Raw genomic sequence first — 20,104 nt, forward strand, 5'->3', positions numbered from 1 at the left:
TAAAATAAAAAGATAGAACATCTCGAGCCTCGCAGTTCATCGCTATTTATTTTGGTATTATGGCTTACTTTCATCTAGTGTATGAAAAAATGATATCACAGGGTAAATATTATCTAAGTATGTTGCAATAACACTAACGGATGATGAAATATATGATATGCTCGCTTTTTAGGGAGCTCGGTCGTGGTGGCACTTTCGATTGTCAACAACAAAATAAGATTAGTTGAATAATATCTGAGAATATATTTTCCAAAGGAAATTACTAGCAAATAATCAATTTGGAGTAAGACGCTTAAGAGCCAAAGGTCTCATCGAAACGATAGGATACCTAATTCCTTGATGGCTTTTAGATAAAATAAAATTGAGTATATTTCACATATCCATCTTATACATTTTTAGGCTGCGTTTTCTGGATTTTTAATCAAGATAGGATTGGATAGGGTAGGATATAAAATTTAAAGATTTTGCCATATCTTATCCACTATTTGGTGAATCACAGTAATAAAATTGGATATTTTCATATCCTATCATATTCACTGTTTGATATTTACACATATCGATGTAACTTAAATTAAAAATGCACAAACGGAGACTATAAGAATCTCTCATAATTCACTGCCAACTCTATGAAGAGAGAAAATATGATCATTCACATTTGCAACTATAAAAAGTTTTGCTTCTTTGCTACTTTCGTTAAACTTCAACGTAAACCACAAAGTTGCAGAGGAGAATGAGTTTTGACTTTTTTTTCTGCTTTCATAGACCAAAAATACATAGGAGAAGTAGATGGAAACTTCTAGTTTTTTTATTTTTTATTATAGAGATTTCATTGTCCCACATTCTTCGAGAATTATTTTCATTTTCAAGTTCAAATTTTGTTCATTTAAAATCTGGGTTCTTCTAATTAATTTTTATACTTATTTTTTATTTTTATATCTCTTTTTTTATTTTTATTTCATTCCATCATTTCTTAATAAATTTTTATTAAATAATAAACTATACTACCATACCTAAAATATGCAATGTGGATATGAAGTGTGTGCATATGCACAAAATGTATATTATAAAGTAGAAAAAAATAAAATTTATATGAATAAACAAATATTTTTAAATTAAAATTCAAATATAATTCATATTTAATAATAATTTTGATTTTATTATTTAAGAAGTTTGTTATTTGAGATAAAATAGCTTTTATACCATGAACAACAGAAATCTTATCCACCTTTATCCCACCTCCCTATGGGATAATTTTATCTAGGCTATATATCCTCATTATATCTCACTTTATTCTGATATGGGCGGGAACAAAGACAAGATAGGATAAATTTTATTCTATTATGATTTTTATCTTGACTGCCCAACACAGCCTTAAATGTTTGGATCTTACCATATTTTCACGAAGTTACGAAGGAGTCGCGATAAGAAACATTGGATGATCCAGCTCAACCTGGGGATGCACGGGACAAGGCGTGAACTTATTCGTTGCCTCACACCTTTGTCGCCTACGCCTTGGCCTAAGCAAGGCACCTGGCCGTAAGCCAAAATTTTCAAAATATGATTCTCAGCAAATTCTCTAAATCCCCATTTAGACATGATTTCAAGTAATGAATGAAAAAATAAAATAAAAATTCGGTATTTCCCACTAAGATTGTTTATATAAATCACAAAATTTTTGCTAATGTTAACTAACGCAATAAAGATTCGGTATTTTTTTGACCAAAAAAAAAAACTAACGCAATATAATCAGGAGACAAATGTAGGTTGACATAACATTTATCATTAGCAGTCAAGTAGACGGATGAATTTTGCACATTGAGTCTATCGCAATGGATAGACAAAGAGTTTACTTTTGACAGGTTCTTTTTCTCCCACGTAAGTTAACTATAGAAGGAGGTGATTATCAAGTAGCTATACCTTTTATTTGGCTTATATTGTTTAAATTTATTTTCAAGCTATTTTGATAATATTGTTAATTTGTTTCTTTGAGTTTAACTGTAATATAGAAATAAATAAATTAGCTGTATAGATAGATTAATTTCATCCTTGGAGTGCTGATGATAGAATGATACATCAAATAATCTTAAGTTCAATAAAAAATTATTCACATAATAAAAGTTTTATATACATTAATTAGGAAACTTTGTAACTCTAACCGGATAACTTTGATACAATGAGTTATATTGATAATTTACTTTTTAGCATATTATTTCTGATTACCATCAATATTATTTCTGATCGATATTTGAAGATTTTATTGACAATGGCCATATATAAGAAATTATACAAATATACAAAATATTTCTATCTTTCAAAAATTTAATAAACAGGGCAGTGAGGACATATTATTGCCTCCGCCTCCGCCACCTAGAATCTCGTTCATCCTTTTCTCATGGGGGAAAATCCGCTTCGTTCAAGTCGGGGCTTCGCCGGAAGGCGGAGCCACTCTCCGTGCCCATCCCTATGTGAACTCTACCCATCCACCATACCTGATTAGGGGCTGGGCTCGGGGTAGAAGTTTTCTAAGCCCAAGCCCCGGCCCAACCCATCCATGGCATATTTTTAATGAGTATATGCACTATCAATCTTATAAATAATCTACTAAAATAATATACGTTATAAATAATAGTTTAGCATTCACATTTGGTAGTACTTTTATTGTTAAAGATTCAATTTTGTAGTTTGTACAACGAAAATGCTAGATAAAATGAAAGCTTTTAATTTTTCTCTTCCAAAATCTAATCAATTCTAGATGACCCTAGTACCGTTCATGACTCTCCCTAATTTCTCTCTTCTTCGTTCGCAACTCCCATAGAGACGCAGTTAAGGAACCGAACTCGACCCCGACTGTAGGAGAACTTGATCTAGCATCCCTGACGATGAGCTCTGCAAGGCGTCCGGACCACCACGGAGATGGCAGAAGTCAACAAATGATGGAGATTTAGCAGGCGAGTTTCGTCTCAAACTTAGGGCAGGAACATCGAGTATCATACACACCAATGGACTGCTGGATACCAATGTCCATCACGTGGGTCGCGATTGCGGTTTCTTCACTGTTTCTCCGAAACGGCCATCGTTTTTGAAAGTCCAAACTTATTCCTGGCGTCATAACGAACATTAGCCTGCATCATCATCATCGATGTATTGGACATCAATCAAATCCTCTTTGGCTAAGACGTGTATAGATACCCCCCTTCGCCATTTCAAATATCACCCGTTCTGTCATTTCACATTTTCAGCAATCCCCCTCCCTTCTTTTCTCTCTCTCTCTCTCTCGGACACGCACATGATCGCCGGTCTCGCTTCCGGTTTGAGATCCAGGTTTTCGATCCTTGTAAGATCGACGATGCCGAGCTGCCTTCCTTTTTTTCGCCACATGAAATTATGTGATGTAGCCAAATACTCACTCCAGCTATAATTCCGTGTCGGTTTATGAATGTTTGTCGCACTAGATACTTGTTCGTGTCTCGATGCGCAAATTTGTTTCAAGCAACCAAACTGCAGTGGTTACATTGCCGATTTCTTAAATATCGAGATTAAATTGACTTTCGAAGTGACACAGAAATTGGAGGAAGTATCTATATTTGTATCTTTTGCACTTCTTCAACTGATCATGATGTTCGACCAAAAAAAAAAGAAAAAAAAGAAAAAGACTGATCATGATGTTGTGTATATTTGGTGATAGGATCAAGCTCACATGATAAGAACCATGGCGCATCGAGTACAGGAGCTACTTGTCCTGGTGGTCTTGGCCATCTTTCCCAAAACAACGTTCGGCAAGCTGAATTGCAGATGGAGGGCGAGCAACGCGCCCGCGGCAGTGGCGGAAGGCAGCAATGGCTACTGCTTGAGCTGGAGGCTCGCGGTGGAGGCAAACAACGTACGTGCGTGGCGCACGGTCCCGCCTCAGTGCCAGCGCCACGTCAAGTCCTACATGACCGGGGGCCAGTACAACCAGGACCTCAACCTGATTGCCGACCAGATCATGGCTTACGCCGATGGGATCGCTGTGTCCGATGACGGAATGGACGCTTGGGTCTTGGACATCGATGACACTTGCATTTCAAATATGTTTTACTACAAGGGAAAGAGATATGGGTACGTATAATGTACATATAGATAATTTTGTCTTGAAGCTTGTTCTAGGGTAAATGTGAATCATGTGATATACCTTTTTTTTTTAATCGTAGATGCGACCCCTTCGACGCAGCGGGGTTTAAGGCATGGGCGGTACGAGGGGAGTGCCCAGCGATACCGGCGGTGCTGCGGCTGTTTCAGAAGCTGGTCAAGGATAGATTCAAGGTCATCTTGCTCACTGGAAGGGACCAAGAGACTCTTGGACTTGCCACTTTTAACAATTTGATTAATCAGGGATTTTTAGGCTATGAACGTCTGATTATGAGGTAATTGAATCATTTTTGTCTCTATTAGGGGTGATCAGTTCTCCGTTCGGTCCAATTCTCGGGCTGTTCAATGAAACCGATGGGTTATTAGTAGGGGTGAGTAACACGGACTTTAATTTTAATATATTAATTAAGATTGGATTTATATTTAAGAAATAAAAAATAACTCATGAATTATTAGGTATTTACATTTAATAAATAAAAAATAAATAAGTTAAAAATAATCATCCGAGCTGTCTAGTTTTCTTCTAGAATTGGGAACCAGATCGAAAATTAGCAGTTTCAATTTTGTGAAATTAGAAACTGGGCTAAACTGGTTGGTTCGGTTTGGTCCGATCCGATCCAATCCGGACGGTTTCCCTCTTACTCATCCTTAGTCTCTATCTCTCAACTTCTTTTGCTAGGATGTTGCAACGTGATTCGGTGGCAAATTGGCAATGACTCTATCGTCGTGCCCTCAGATTTCAAATCTAATTATTCATGGCACCCGCTTAATGGGTTCTTCTCGAGTCAATACGTCGTCGGCCAATTTGGATTTTCGTGCCCACAAAGTCAGACATTTTCAGAGCCGGAAAAACAGAAAGATATCGATGGAGTTCTTGATTTCTAATAACCAAGTTTAGTTAATTCATGGAGACTAACCCCCGTAAGAATATGATATAAATTTGTTTTTTTTTTTTTGGTTATTTTATGACATAATCTCGAAAAAAAAACCCTAAGTTTGATTTGCTTTTTATCAAGCCCCTCCAAAACCACGATCCGTGTCATCCTTCGAAGCAATATTATATTCCGGATTTGTTGAAAACCACATCCACAATATGTTGACCAATTACTACACCAATAGATTATGTTGTTGCCACATCATTTCTGAGGTCCAATTATATCATAAACTCTTATAGTCAATGAACAGTGACTGTGAGGAGTCTCCTCCGATGAGTCGGAACCCTGTCCATGTAAGAACGTTTCTGTGGTAGGAGACACGTGTTGATCAATGACTTCTGATATGAAACTGTATTATGGATAGTCGAGTGTATTACATATAGAAATGCTGTAATTAGCTAGCACACAATTCATCTTAAGGACACTATGGATGGTGGACAATATATTACTTTTGTGATGGGGAATACACGTAGATAATTACACTATTATATAGGCGCTCCACGTCACACTTACGTGGCAAATGCATGACATTATAAATTCATAAATTGGTATCATCTTGGCTATATCCTGCATGACTTAGGTCCAGTGTTCAATTTTTTTTAATCTTTTATTTTACTGAGACATAACTCATTGCTTATTCTACATTGTGTGTCCCTCTATAAAAAGAAATATAATAATCTTGATAAATTCTTTTTGGATCTTTTTTATTTTCATGCAGGACCCCGGCTTATAAAGGACAAAGTGCAATAATATTCAAATCAGACATAAGGAGGCAATTGGTGGAAGAAGGGTACAGAATCTGGGGGAACATTGGGGATCAATGGAGTGACCTTCAGGGTCAATCCGTGGGCAACCGGACATTTAAGATTCCTAATCCCATGTACTTTGTTCCTTGAGAACAATACGAACCGATTATTCCCATAAAAAAAAAGATAATTGTAAATCAACCAAAAGTGTTTTCGAATGACAACGAGAAAATAATTGAGAAAGAGAAATAAAGATTATGGAAAGTTCTACGTCCTCTTGTGCCTCATGAATCATGATTTTTATTTTTTATATTTTATGATTGAAGTGCTTTATTTAGCTACTAGGAACTCCTTGTTAAAATAATCTCATGGAAAATAGTTGAACTATCTTGGCCTATAGGATTTTCTTGAGTTATCTAGAATATTCTTAGGGGGCGATATGGTAAATATACCATATTTTAGGGCGTTCTTATAAAAAATATGTCAATAGTTATTAGATGGGAGATGAAAGATCAACCATTAGATTTAGAGTCAATCAATGGTAGTCATCAATAGGCTTTTTGTATAATAGGGGAACTCTCTCCCTCATTTGGATCATCCAACACTTGCAATACAAAGCATTCTCTCCCCAAGAGCTTCTTAATCCAACAACGATCATTGGAAAAGGCTTAGTTTAGATGTTCCAACGACAATCTGGAAAGGTTTAGCTTAAGCGTTCTTCCAAGCTAAGTGTTCTAACGATCTAATAAAATCTAAGTCGCTGCATGGTTTGATTTCAAGCGAGAGTAGGGCGAAGGGGAAGATCCCCAAGAGCACAAAGTGGAGGTCCCTCACAAAGAAAAATAGGTCATAACTGCCTCCGTAAACAATGGAGATTTCTTAAGAAGCCAGAAAAACTATAACTATGAATAAAGCAGGTCCCACATGGAACCAAAAAAGGCAAAAGGAATGTACTTGTTTAGATTTATCGTTCAATGGGTTGTCTTTAATAGTTAAAAGGCTATCATTTACTGAGGAAAATCATTAGATGTTAACTGTATAGTTGCCCTAATGACACATAAAGTGAAGCACATGAACAATAGCTAAACAGTAGTCCATGGACAACCCGAAAACATTAGAAATACCCGTAGTCGGGGATCGGTGAATCTAGAACCTAGTCACTTCAAGCGGACTCCCCATAGAGTAGAAACTAGCAAAGGGTTGAGCAAGATTTCCTACAAACACTTACTATTAAGAGCAGCATAAAATTGAACAGGTGAAGGGAATGTAGCCACACTATCTTCATGCTAACTTTATTTAATAGCAATCCGTTATTTTTCTTATGTTCATCATCTCAAAAGCACACAGGCATCTCCTAGTTGTTTGTCAGCATGACATTAGTCCAGGGACTTATCCCGAAAATGAGTCTTCTATAAAAGAGAAGAAACTTTAAAGATTCCTGTTCTTTCAAAGAAAAGCTGAAGCACTGGAGCACACGGGACCACATCAAGGATAAAATCCCTCCTTGAAGTCTTTTATCTCTTTAGTATACAAAGCATGCTCAACTATGGATCCGCTGAAAAATACATAGAGAAAAGTAGTGTCGCAAAAGTAGGGAGAATGGAACTCTAACCTTCACATGAAAGAATCACAATCTTCAATGTGTTTCGGACAAGGAAAGGCCTGACTTACTAGTACAAAGGCGTTTAAACCAAACAAGAGTTTGACTTGATGGGATGGCTTAGCAGGTACAATTTCTTCAAAAGAACAACAAACCAACGCATCCAAAATAATGTCAGAGTTTGACTTGATGACAATGCCTTGAACACGCTTCGATAATGCACCGGAGTTTGACTCGATGGCACCGCATCTAGAATAAAGATAAACGCCGGAGTTTGACTCGATGATGAAAATATGAAAGTTATGGCTAAGAAAAGTAAATGTAATGTGATAAAGATGAGACAAATTTGTCAATTTGCTCGGGAGGTGGGGTTTTTATTCTTGTCTAGTGGTATTTATAATGGTTGGAGTGGTAACAGCCTTCCAAAGGTTGCATCTTTTACACGCCAAAAGTTGTCGCGTTCTTTGTTCAAATCCTTTTGACTTGGTCTTTGAGTAGTTATTCAACTCCAAATAACCGATGATGTTGGTGCCATCATCCGATCTTTTTACTAAGGGCGGTCATGCCCACGTCCTCCGTTTCTTGAGGCTTGAAGTTCAAAATCCCAGTCATTGTCGATGCGACATTCTTCTTTAGATCGTGAGGGTCTGCCCATGTTCTCCGTACTTCGCGGGTCTTTGGACTTGTTCTCAAGACTCATTTTGATTCTATCTGTTTTAAAATTTTCTTCTCACCATTGAATTCAAGAGGAGAATCTTCATTTTTTTGGAGCTCTTGAAAAGGTCTTGAACTTGGCGGGATTATCTCTTACTGGTGCTCAAATTACCAAAACGGTTTAATGACCTCATTGATCTATACAATCACGTGTTCTACATTGTTAGAATTGACGCATAATCGTAGCAAAGTAAAATAAACGAGAAAGAGAAAAATTGAGATACAAGATTTTATCCTGGTTCATCCTTAAACTAGGACTACGTCCAAGTAGAAGATTTCACTATATTAGCACATCCCATCTCTCGTTATATCACTCAATTACAAGAAAAAAAGAGTATATATAGCAGTAGCTATTCGTGAGCCCAAGCCCAAACTACTAATGAAATATTATGGGCTTAAATCGTAAAAGCCCTTTAGTGTCTAGGGGGTGCTACCCCCTTGGGACCCAGGTGCTTTCCTGTGGTAGGGGAGTATGAACCATACGTCAACATTCTGCCACTTGGTGAATACTTTCCATGCTTATTTAGAACCAACTCGGTTGTACACCATTCATACTCCTCCCAGACAGTTGGGTAACCAACTATGAAAAGCTTCACCATAACTCTCGACTTGTTTAGTCTTCTGAACCTCAGTTCACAAAAAAGAAAGACGGCACTGTCACCATCAAATTTGCCAGAGAAAAAGAAGATTCCACTTCTTCATTCCCCTCTTTTCCAACTATTTTGTGCTTTACTCTGTGCCCTGCTAAAATGGTTAGCATGGAATGTCCAAATCCTAAAGAATTTGTCCAGTCCTTTGATTCAAATGGCCAACCTATACATTATTACAAGGATCCCTCTGGACACTTTTTTAGGATGTTGATTGTGTATGTTCTACTTGCACTAGTCATGAAGATGAAGAAGACATGCCTTCTTCCAAAAAGAAGAAGAAGAAAAGAGATTCTTTATACCAAAGATATCTTGACGGTGATCCTACTGTCGGACCTCTTGGCAAAGACGGTGGAAGATGGCAGTTTATGGTCCAATGTGGTACACCTAAACCTCCCCAGTTTTACGTACCACCATCTTGTGCACCGGAAGAACCAGCACCTCCACCACCACCACCACCACCACCACCACCAAAGAAACTCATCACATCTTTTTTTTTACAAGCCAATTTAGAAATGGGTAAAGAAAAACTCAGCTTGCCCAATTGATCTTCCTAAGCCACATACATGTGCCCCTAAAACAGCACTACCTCCTATTTTACCAAGCATTTATATGTTTCAACCCGAAGAATTTCCTCCACTTCAGCATATGAGTTCTAAGTCCAGTTCCTCTCTCCTTCGGTTTCCTCCGTTGGAGAAATTTTCAGACCCACAACAAAGATATTACCATGCACCCAAGGTGTGCTCCTTATGATGTTGATACATATGGCGGAAGGAAAGGCCCAACTTCGGTAGAGACGGTCCTAAATTGGCGACTCGAAAATATCCTAGCTCAGAATGTTGCACTCGACAAGGTATCTACTCTTGTTGAACAGGTAGATTAGTCCACAACTTTGATAAGGAAGATGCTTGAAGACTTCCAGAAAAGGCTCTATATGTTTGAAACCCAGCAAATCCCACATCATTATTTGGAAGATCAAACACTGGAGATTGAAAAGCTGAAGAAGTAGATTAAGCTACTAGAAGAACAGAAAGCTCATCTGGAACATCCTCTTCATTCTAGTTTTTCACAACCAACCCCTTTCTTTCCATAACTCTATCCATTTTGTTCTGTTCTAGGATCTTCAACCAAATTCTCGGGATCTTCTTCTTCCTTTGCTGCTGCTCTTGCTAGCGCACCACCATCGCCTAAGACCAATGTTCTGGCCCTTAGAGCGAAGTTACAAGAGATTGAAAAAGAAAAATCTAGAGAAAAAAGAAAGTTTCCTCCACCTCTTTCAGCCTCCTCCCAAACCAAAAGATTCACCACCTGATTCTCCTTCTCATCGGACCCATTCATACATGGTGACTAACCCTTTGCAAGGATTTCTTAGAAACCAAATTCCTTCTATATCTGTAGTCAATCCAACTGATCCCGCAAATGAATCATCAGATTCATATCCAAATTTGGATCCTTTGGATATCTCTGAGTCTTGTTCCTCTTCCTCATCCGACCAAATTCCACCCGACAAGTCATCTCCTATTGAGATCATGATGGCAGACCCCATAGAACCTAAAGAAGAAGATATGGCAGAACCATATGTTACTATGCCATCAGAATACACACTTTCTTCAACTTCTTCCAAGACATTTTTTTTTACCTTTGATGACATGCCATTCTATAAATGGCCCGATAAACTCCAAGAGTTTCATGCTTGGATGACTACTAGAAACTTAAAGGAGCACAATACTTATGAAGTACTCTTTGAGTTTACCAAGAGACTTACGGGGTCATTAAGAGATTGGTGGAATTCAGCATATGAGCAAGACCAAATTATCCATTTGACAACGAATTTTTCCCAAGCCATTCATGTCATGCATCTATACTTTATTGGCCAACCCGAAAACACCAAAGAACTCAAAAAGAAAGAATTCTTTGGCGCAAATGTTATTCAACCTCCAAAAAAGACCTTGATCGTCACTTTCGTGAGATGATCAAACTTTTTTATCACCTTGGAGCAGACATACATCTTAAACCTATTTTCATAGCTTTCATACCCAAAGAAATTACGGAAGAAGTAGAAAAGATTCTGTAAGCCCAAAAGAAGACACTTGAAGAGGCCACATTTGGAGAAATTCAGCAAGCAGTCCATTTAGCCATAGAGGAGATGTGCCATAGAAAGCAACTCTTCAAGAAGTTTGTTGAAAAAAATTGCAATTTTGATAAGAATTGTGACAAATCTTATTTGAAGATTAAATGTCCGAAGGACTGTAGTGATCCATCCTGTTCGGGTCACAAAAAGAAGCATCATTTCAAGAAATTCTCCTTTGCAAGAAGAAAAGGGAAAGGCAAAGGCAAATGGAGATTTCTACGTAAGAAGTCCCGTTCTTCCAAGAACAAAAGAAAGCCCAAGTTAGACAGATGTTATATCTCGTAATGAAAGGGACACTTTGCAAAAAATTGTCCACAGACAAAGCGTCAAGGAAACTATATAATTCAGAAGATAACCTAGAGCACTGGGATCTCTCTCAGCGATAAAGATATTGAATCAGTCTTCTCCGTTAAAGATGAACCCTCATTTGAAACCCTTTATACTATAAAAGCTTATTCTTCTGATTTTGATGAATCCCCAGGAGACATTTTCGTTGTTTTCCCAAACTTGATCTCGGACTCTCTCTATATTAAGACCTCTGTTTTTCATTCCCCATATGTCCCATTCTAGATCTTCCTCCTTGAACGAGAGAAACCCATCCAAGTGATTGCACTAATAGATACCGGTGCTGTTGCATCCCTCATGGATATCAAAGTCCTTCCAGAAGAATTCTGGATGCCTTATACAAGGTATTTCATCTCTACTTCCGGTAACACTTTTGCCACAAAGGTCCGCAATAAACTAGTCACCCTTCAAATTTTTCCTCGGTGTTCAACACTACCAAAATCCTTGGATGCCCATCCCATGATAAAGATCTTTTTATAGGTTGGGACAATTCAGCCCAACTTTCACAACTCAAAATTGTTCCCGATGGACTTTAGTTTAAAGATCACTTCAAGGAGTTTGTGGACATTGAAATACTCTTTATCATACAGCTTGAAATCCTTGATCCAATCACACAATCTCTCCCATCCTATTGTGCAGATTCTCATTTCCAGTTTTCTCAAAACTGTCCCCATCCCCTTTGGACAAATTTAGACTTCTTTGTCCACCTTCCATTCAAGAAAAATGAGGGTATCAATCCCACTAAGGCCAATTATTCTAGAATGAATCCTGAACATCTTGCTCTTGCCTAGAAAGAATGCTCTGAGTTACTCTCTCAAGGATTCATTGAGCCATCGTACTCACAATGGGCTTGTGAAGCCTTTTATGTCAATAAAAGAGCAGAGCAAAATCGTGGAAAACTTCGGCTTGTCATAGATTACCAGCCTCTGAATCAATTCCTTCAGGATGATAAGTTTCCACTACCTCATAAAAACTCCTTGTTTTCTAGCCTTGCTCAAGCTAAGATCTATTCCAAGTTTGATCTTAAAGTAGGTTTTTGACAATTGGGAATTAGCCCAAAAGATAAACCTAAAGCTAGTTTTTGCATCCCAAATCAGCATTACTAGTGGAAAGTCCTTCCTTTTGGACTAAAAATAGCCCCCTCATTGTTTTAAAAGGTTAAGTGCAGAGTTTTTTAGCCCATCCTGCCCAATGCCCAGATTTACATTGATGATATTCTCATTTACTCGATTGATGAGGAATCCCACCGTAAATTCCTCACCCGGTTCGCTGAAATTGTTAAAACATATGGTATCATGCTCTCTCAAAAGAAGATGATCATTGCCTAGAAAGAAATTGAATTTCTTGGCATGCATCTTAAAGATGGAACTTATTGCCCGGGACCTCATGTTGCAGAAGTTTTACAAAAGTTTCCAGATGATAATCTTACGGTCAACCAAGTGCAGGCTTGTCTTGGTATTGTCAATTACCTTAGAGATTTTGTCCCTAAAGTCTCAAAGGTATTGCACCCTTTTCACAAAATGCTGAAGAAGAATGCACCACCATGGGGACCCAAGTAGACTATGACAATCAAATATCTCAAGGAGATCCTTCGTAACCTTTCCCCCTTTGCAAATTCCTTCTACAAGCAAAGAATATTGCAAATTGATGCCGGTGACAAATACTAGGCAGCTATCCTCCTTGAAGAATTAGATGGTAAGCGTAAAATCTGCGCTTACAAGAGCGGCCGATTCATTAATGCAGAAATGCATTATTCTTCCACTTTCAAAGAGATTTTAGCAGTAAAAAATGGAATAAAAAAGTTTGAATTCCATCTTATTGGCCACCACTTTCTTGTGGAAATAGATATGTCCTCTTTCTCTCAAATGCTGAAGTTTAAACAGAAACAAATTCCTCACCCTCAGCTTTTGAGATGGGCTGAATGATTTTCCAAATACTCTTTTAAAGCCAAACACATTTCCGGAAAGAAAAATGTCCTTGCAGATTTTCTTTCCAGATCCAAAAACCAACTTCCTCTAGTAACATGTATGTAAGAAAACAAGCTTGAGACAACACCTTCCGTATTGTTAATATGAGAGAACACCAATGGCCGTCACACCAATATCCTCCCGATGTCCCTTATCAAATCCAATACAATTAGTTCACTGCAAACCTCTCCTCCAGATTTTGGCATTACCACTATCAAATCTTTAGAGATTATGATGGTTTAATGTTAAGACTAGGTCTTAATTACGATTATCCCTTTATCCATCCCTTTGCAATGGTCTCCCGGATGTTGAATTTCTAGAAGAACTTAAGTGGATGTTATGGTACATGTTTAATCTTTATCATGTTGCCATAGAATTTCCCACAAATAAGATTGTTAAGGTTTTATCTCAAGCACTTTTTAGAGATTACATAACTCATAACTAGAAACATATGATGGGTATGCTCACATGGTTTCAACCACTCCAAACATGGAGAGATTTGTCCGGAATGCAATGGCGAAATGGCAGACCAGAATCAGAGAGACACACAATTGTGGTTTTTTACGAGCCATGATTTTTCATAAGTCTTTCGGGTGATAGACGGATAGTCGCAGCTCAAGTTAGTATTTCAACTTTCAAGCCCGATATCCATGAACAAGTTGCTCGAATTCATCAAACTTTTCCAAGATCAATTTTTCAGATCCAGCATGAGTATAAAGAACTCCAAAGAATCCTATGCTAGGAGAACAAAGTCATTCCTTCAGAGATTTAGCCATATACAACCAATCATTCATTAGATAGACCAATAACACATCCGACCACTTTTGAATCCCATGAAGAATTCCGAAGAAATCAACCAGATCCCTCAATGGAAATGGATTCTCAAAGCTCTTAAGACTCATGGGGTGGTCCACTATCACAAGACCCCTATGATTTCTTATAGCCAATTATGCCTAGCCAAGATATTTCGTCTAGTTCAAGAGATGTTCCGTCCAGTTCTAGTGGCATTCCCGATGATCCAAAGACTTGACAAGAAAATATTTGAGTTTGAAGAAGAACAATTATGGAGAGCCTTCATGCGTTAGAAAGATGGCCCTGACAGCTCGGATAGCGATGATGCAAATTATTATCCTTCATAATGAGTTGTCAACTTTGTCTAATCAACCCGCTAGTCATGCATGTACTATATATGTCTTTTATTTCAATAATTGATTGCTTGTGGTCAAAAGTTGTTAAGGGTTGTTAAGTTATGTCTCAAGTTGTATATGGATCTCAATTATTTGAGTATCCAATGCTTACAGTGTATTGTCGTCTCTATGTACAATTGCCTATAAAATGCCCCCTCATGTAATATGCTCGGCAGAGCTTGCAAAGTTCAACGCTTGCCTTCAAAAATATTAATGTGATTTCCAAAATCATGAGTCACTAAATTCTCTTCTCTTCTCTTCAGAGCAGTGTTCCTCATATTTAGAATCCTCTTGTTAATTTAGCAGTACAATTTGGTTCAATATGCTCTCCACTTGCTACTACAATGCATTCTTCCCACACTAGCACAAATTGCACAGACCAGTCTAGAGGTCGTAAAATTCACTTGGAACCCCCTTCCCAAAATGCATTTGTGGAACCTGTGGATCAGAAATTTTTTATATCCTTAAGGTTGAGCTTCAAGAATGAGTCTAAGAAGCTAACAGGTAGATCCCTCAAAATTGCCCAAGGGGCTTAATACGGGATTACCATACTTGCTTCTTGGTTCGGGCTTGTCTCCGCTTCCTTATTGGTATCGAGCCATTATCGTCGAGTCTAAGTTAAGATTATGATTCTAAATTAGGACCTGCAAATAAGAGAAGAATTCATACCTCTTATGGAATCCTTTGATATTTCATCCCCAATATAGCTTACATCTCAAGTTTTGTTAGCCCCTCCTCCCGAACTTTGTCAATCGATTGTTTCTAAGATAGACTATCTCTACGATGTAACATATTTCGAAGACAGTAAGATTTTAGAAACCCAACTCCCCATCATAAACCCCTACTCTGCTTTTTCCAAACCTTCTTCTTTTTCCCCATCGGATCCATAAAACACCTTATCGGACATACTCCTATGCCATGAAGGAATATGTCCGATCCTCCAAGTTTAACCAGCATCATATCTTGGCCACCCAACAAGAATAGTTTGTGCGCCTTCAGATACCCAGGAGTTACCACTCCAATGGACCCAACAAGGTTTTAATCATCTTCATTTTGGAGCTATTCATCTTGCTTTATCCTTCCATGGCCGAAAAGGGTTACCCGTGGTAGCAAGGATTGCTCTTCCGGATACTCATTTCTTTGATTACCAATGTGCATGTATTGGTACAGTCCAAACCACCTTGAACGCTGGTATTGTATTTGTCACCTTATTCCCAAACTTCAACATGGCTCTTGCTGATCCGAGCCCGCTTTTAGCTCTCAAAGTTCGGATACAGATCACGGGAGCACTTTAGACTCTTAATTCTTTGGTAGCTACCCTTCATTACCGGATGGTCTATAGAGTTTAGAATCATACTATTGATTTAAACCTTCCCACTTCAAATGAAGCCTTGATCATCTCAATAGACCATGATGAAACTTCTTGGTTCGGGCTTGTCTCCTCTTCGTCAAATAATCTATACTATTCACTTGTGTGTCAACTTTTTCCAGCACTATAACTTTCTATTCTACTTTCTCTCGGATGAAGTGATATTGTATGTCAATGTGTTTTATTCTTGCATGAAAAGCGGGATTTTTAGCCAAGAATATAGCACTCTGGCTATCACACCCAATTTGGATGAACTACACCCCAATGAGACTTTCCGTCGCAAGGGAGTATTATATGTCAATGTGGAGCGGGACCCACGTGCCTTTCCTATCGCAGGGGAGTATGAACCACACCTCAATATATATTGGCTTTCTTCATTCTCTATCGAAATGCCTATTCCTCACGTGTCTATAAGGTGTATCAACTCCTCATGTATCCCACTTGAGTGACGACTTCTCACGTGCTTTGTATGTGCATCGATCCTCATGTGATCCAAGCGTGCATCAACCCCTCACGTGTGCAACATGTGTTTCCGCAGTGAATTATTTTGAATGTCAACAGCCCAAAATGAACTCATTATGCTTATGACTATAGATTCACATCTACACGCTTCCGTGGCATTTGAGATAGCAACACGAAATTGTACACTTGATTTATAAAATTCTTGATGCGCGCGTGTGTATATATATGTATATATTCAAGATCCGGCATGATTGAAAGCGAATCAAAACGAGCAAATGGTGGGGAAAATGGCATCCACAATGTTTCTATATGCCAAGATTTTGCTCAATGCTTATATGCATGCTTCGAATGGTATCTCGTGTAATGAAAGTACTGGCAGTCGCTGTCCGCTCGACTAATAGAGGCCACTATCCATTAAAGTGGGTGCAAAAGAAGCACTAAAAGCTGCTTGATTTGGACAACTCTTGCAAAAAGAAGGAGAAAAAACAGCATTAAAATTTCGGATCTCATAAGTGCTCGTTGTTGAAAAATTGGATGAAAAGAAACATTTTCTTCCAATCCTTTGAGTTGACATTCCTCCCCACAAACATCCCACGAAATTATCATTGGATGGAGAAGCTCTGGCGGTGCTACTGTCGGCAAATGAAAATATGCGCGCACGTATAGATTTAGGCTCCATTTGCCTCGAATTGGTGATTAGCCATAGGCGAGGTCGACCTCACCAAATCTGGGCGAAGGCGAGGCTGACGAGGTGGCCGGTCACCGATCCAGTGACCGGGTAAAGGAAGAAGGAGAAGGAAAAAGGATAAGAAAAGATAATTTTAAAAAACATAAAAATTTTAATAGAAATTGCCACGTCGGTGTCGGAGTCCATACTAGCACCGGCCGGCCAAAGCTAATAAGATGGATTGAATTGGTACAAATGCAAAATGTTTTATGATTTAATTGACAAAAAAAAAAAGGTTTAGCATTAAATTGACACAATTATAATAACTTCATAATTTTTCGATAATTTTCTCATTTTTACATTAATGCCCCTGGATTTCCAAAAGAAGAAGATATGCTTGAATATGCTTTTTATTAGTTGGACAATGAAAATATAATATTGGTGCAACGACCGAACCCATCTCACATGGGTCGGATGGCGAGAGGGGGTAGGATTAATCGATTCACACATCTGATAGAATGTAAGATGGACTGAGTCACTTTTTGGGAAGGAGTGATCACGTGGAATGAGCCGAGTCATTTTAATAAGTAGAGTTTTTTTCTTAAGCTGAGATTGATTTTGATATTTGATCCAACTGGAAAGAGTGTATTGAGATGACTTTAGGTCCATGGTGATACTTTGGCCACATGACATGGTTAATTTGCTTACTATTCTATAGTGTGACATGCGTTTCCCACTAACGCAAGCATCCTCGTCGTCATCGTCACGATCTCGTGAAGTTGACTTGTGGCCTCGTTCCCTCCTCTCTCTCGCCCCCTTTTTATGCATCTTACGTGTGCTCCACATGGAACTCTAACCTCTTGATTGGCCAACCCTATCGGTCAATTTCCATGAACTAGAGGTGGAAAGTTTAAAGCGCTTGTCGCTGTTTTACGTATCATTACGATGAAAACCTTTTTCCATCGTGCACCGAGTGTTAGGATTAGGCACAAAAAAATAAAAAATAAAAAATAAAAAAATAAAGAGCAAAAGGTGAGAAAGAAAAATCAAGATATAAAATTTATCATGGTTCACCCTTAAACTAAAGCTATATCTAGAAGATGATTGCACTATAATTAGCACCTCTCATATCTTTATTATAATTCTCAATCATAAACGAAAGAGATTGTATATAACAATAGTTATTTATGGGCTTAAACTCAAATTTTCAACAAAATATAGATTCAAACTACAAAAGCCCTATGACGGTCCTTGTGTCTTTATATCGATGGAGTGTATAAACCATATTCCAATATCTAGTACTTACGAAACAAGGTTAGAAGCGTGAGGGTTATGAGTGGAGCGTGAAATATGTAGACACGATCAAATGAATTCCGTGCTTTTATGTGGACACGGATTCTCTAAATTTAAATGGCAATATGAATCGACATGTTAAACATGACTGATTGAAATTTTCTGTTGTTTTGTTTTCTTTTTTGGACATTTTTTTTTTAATCACTAGCACTTGTCACTGTCTTGAACCTTCGTCGGGTCAACTTCATCTCATACTATGAGATTTGATGGATTACTGTCAATTATTCTAAAAATTTAAATTGTTAAATAATTACATTGTTTAATAATTGACTATTCTAACACTCATTTCACGAGTAAGCTGGACAATGGGCTAAGCTTATTTCATAAAATTACCTAATTGGGAAGGCAAGTAAAGATTTAGAAAATTTCGAATTCAGAATCTCATGTCCTGATTCTTTTACAACCACCCCACCATTCTCGGCACCGTTGCCGCCACTATCCTCTTGCCGATGCAACTTGGTGTCCTTTGTGCCTCGACAGCGGCGAGGGGCAAGAAGCGAAGTGACGAGACAGCATGGAAAGCCAACGCACGGTAGAGACGTATGAGCATAGGTGAAGAGAGAGAAGAAAAAAAGGAAGAGAAAGAGGGGGTTGGGTTGTGTGTGGGTGGGGTGGGTGTGAAGGAGATGGATTTTAGGGTTTTGTGCAAGTTTTTTTGCTTAGAATATAGAGCATTGCCATCAATCCCCGTCAATCATCGTCTGACCTAAAGAAATTTGTACTGGATGGTGGTGAGATGGCAAGAGATAAATATTTACTCTGTGGAAGTACAAGTAACTCGAGAGGTGTGACAGGTTACATTCAAATCTAAGATTACCGAAAATAAAGTTTCGAGAACCGCACTTCTTTCAAGGCACAGATTTTGATCGTTTTATTAACTCGATCAATCGGCATGGTTCAGCAATTTGTTCTTAAAGAACATGACGGGCAAAAACAACACTATTGAACTTTCCTTTAAAGTTTAAATTTTAATGTGATCTCTTAAAGTATCAAATTTAATTCTTTTTTTGCGTGATGAATTGTTGTGTCGGCATTTATGAAATCGAATTGTTATTTTCCCAACTTTTCATGATCACCAACCTCGTTAGGGAGGCAGTCGATGAGGTGGCGCCATGATTTCACCGATTGGTCCATGTCAGCCAACAGGTGCTGATTGTTGCCGGGAAAGGTATGTGATTGGTCTCCCTACGTGACGGCTGTTTCTCCACTTTTGGTCGGCGTGGGTGTTGGTCGCTGACTCCCTCCCCACTTTTTGGGCCGCCTAATAAGTTTTGGCTGGCCCCCCCTAGATCCTCCCAAACCAATATATATATATATAGAATTGCCCTGGTTAAGTGGAATGTGATGCATTCGAAAGTTAAGACCCCTTGACAATCATTTCCGATTCATCGATAGTGGATAAAAGAAAAATCCACTATGTGATTGCTTTGATTTTAGCACGTAAAAGGGTCGTGTTTATTCACAATTCAATTAATGTAAGATTCTATGAAATCACGACAGCAAATCCTGAGAAAAATTTAATCCGTTAGATAGATGCATTATTTAATAATTTGAATATTCTATTACTTTGCATTCCGCGCAAGACCAAATTTTGGGCCTCAAACTAGAACATAAATATATACAATAATGTGAGTGTTGCATGTTTCGAGGTGAGTAGGGTATCTACCTTGCTTGAAACCTACCTTATTAATGTCAATTCCGAATTTTTAAAACCCGAAACATACCTTATAATGTCTTTTTGCATGGTTTCCAAGATACCCGAATCATCCCATACTTTGTTTTAAACTTCTATTGAATGAAAAATAACGTTGACATGAAACACAAAATATCTTCATGATAAGGTACATCTTCAT

At 38.1% G+C, this 20,104-nt stretch overlaps 3 protein-coding genes across 5 annotated transcripts in view; all 3 read left to right on the plus strand.

The window, feature by feature from the left end:
• LOC115750563 (protein FAR-RED ELONGATED HYPOCOTYL 3) overlaps positions 1-20,104 on the plus strand; it is an 874,908-nt gene that overhangs the window by 33,377 nt on the left and 821,427 nt on the right. The gene's annotated exons all lie outside the window — the stretch shown is intronic.
• Positions 1-20,104, plus strand: part of LOC115750542 (acid phosphatase 1-like) — a 39,239-nt gene that overhangs the window by 416 nt on the left and 18,719 nt on the right. The window contains exons 1-4 of one of the 3 annotated variants that reach the window (XM_030687989.2): positions 3,261-3,334; positions 3,686-4,098; positions 4,191-4,403; positions 5,782-5,977. In XM_030687989.2, coding sequence (XP_030543849.1) covers positions 3,287-3,334; positions 3,686-4,098; positions 4,191-4,403; positions 5,782-5,959 — 852 coding nt within the window. In that variant the 5' untranslated portion in view covers positions 3,261-3,286 and the 3' untranslated portion in view covers positions 5,960-5,977. Of the gene's footprint in view, positions 1-3,260; positions 3,335-3,685; positions 4,099-4,190; positions 4,404-5,781; positions 6,006-20,104 lie in introns of those variants that run through there. The other 2 variants (XM_030687988.2, XM_030687990.2) reach the window with 2 other exon arrangements.
• LOC115750544 (acid phosphatase 1-like) overlaps positions 1-20,104 on the plus strand; it is a 39,198-nt gene that overhangs the window by 405 nt on the left and 18,689 nt on the right. The gene's annotated exons all lie outside the window — the stretch shown is intronic.

Source organism: Rhodamnia argentea, chromosome 10, assembly GCF_020921035.1.
Source record: "Rhodamnia argentea isolate NSW1041297 chromosome 10, ASM2092103v1, whole genome shotgun sequence".
NCBI lineage: Eukaryota > Viridiplantae > Streptophyta > Magnoliopsida > Myrtales > Myrtaceae > Rhodamnia > Rhodamnia argentea.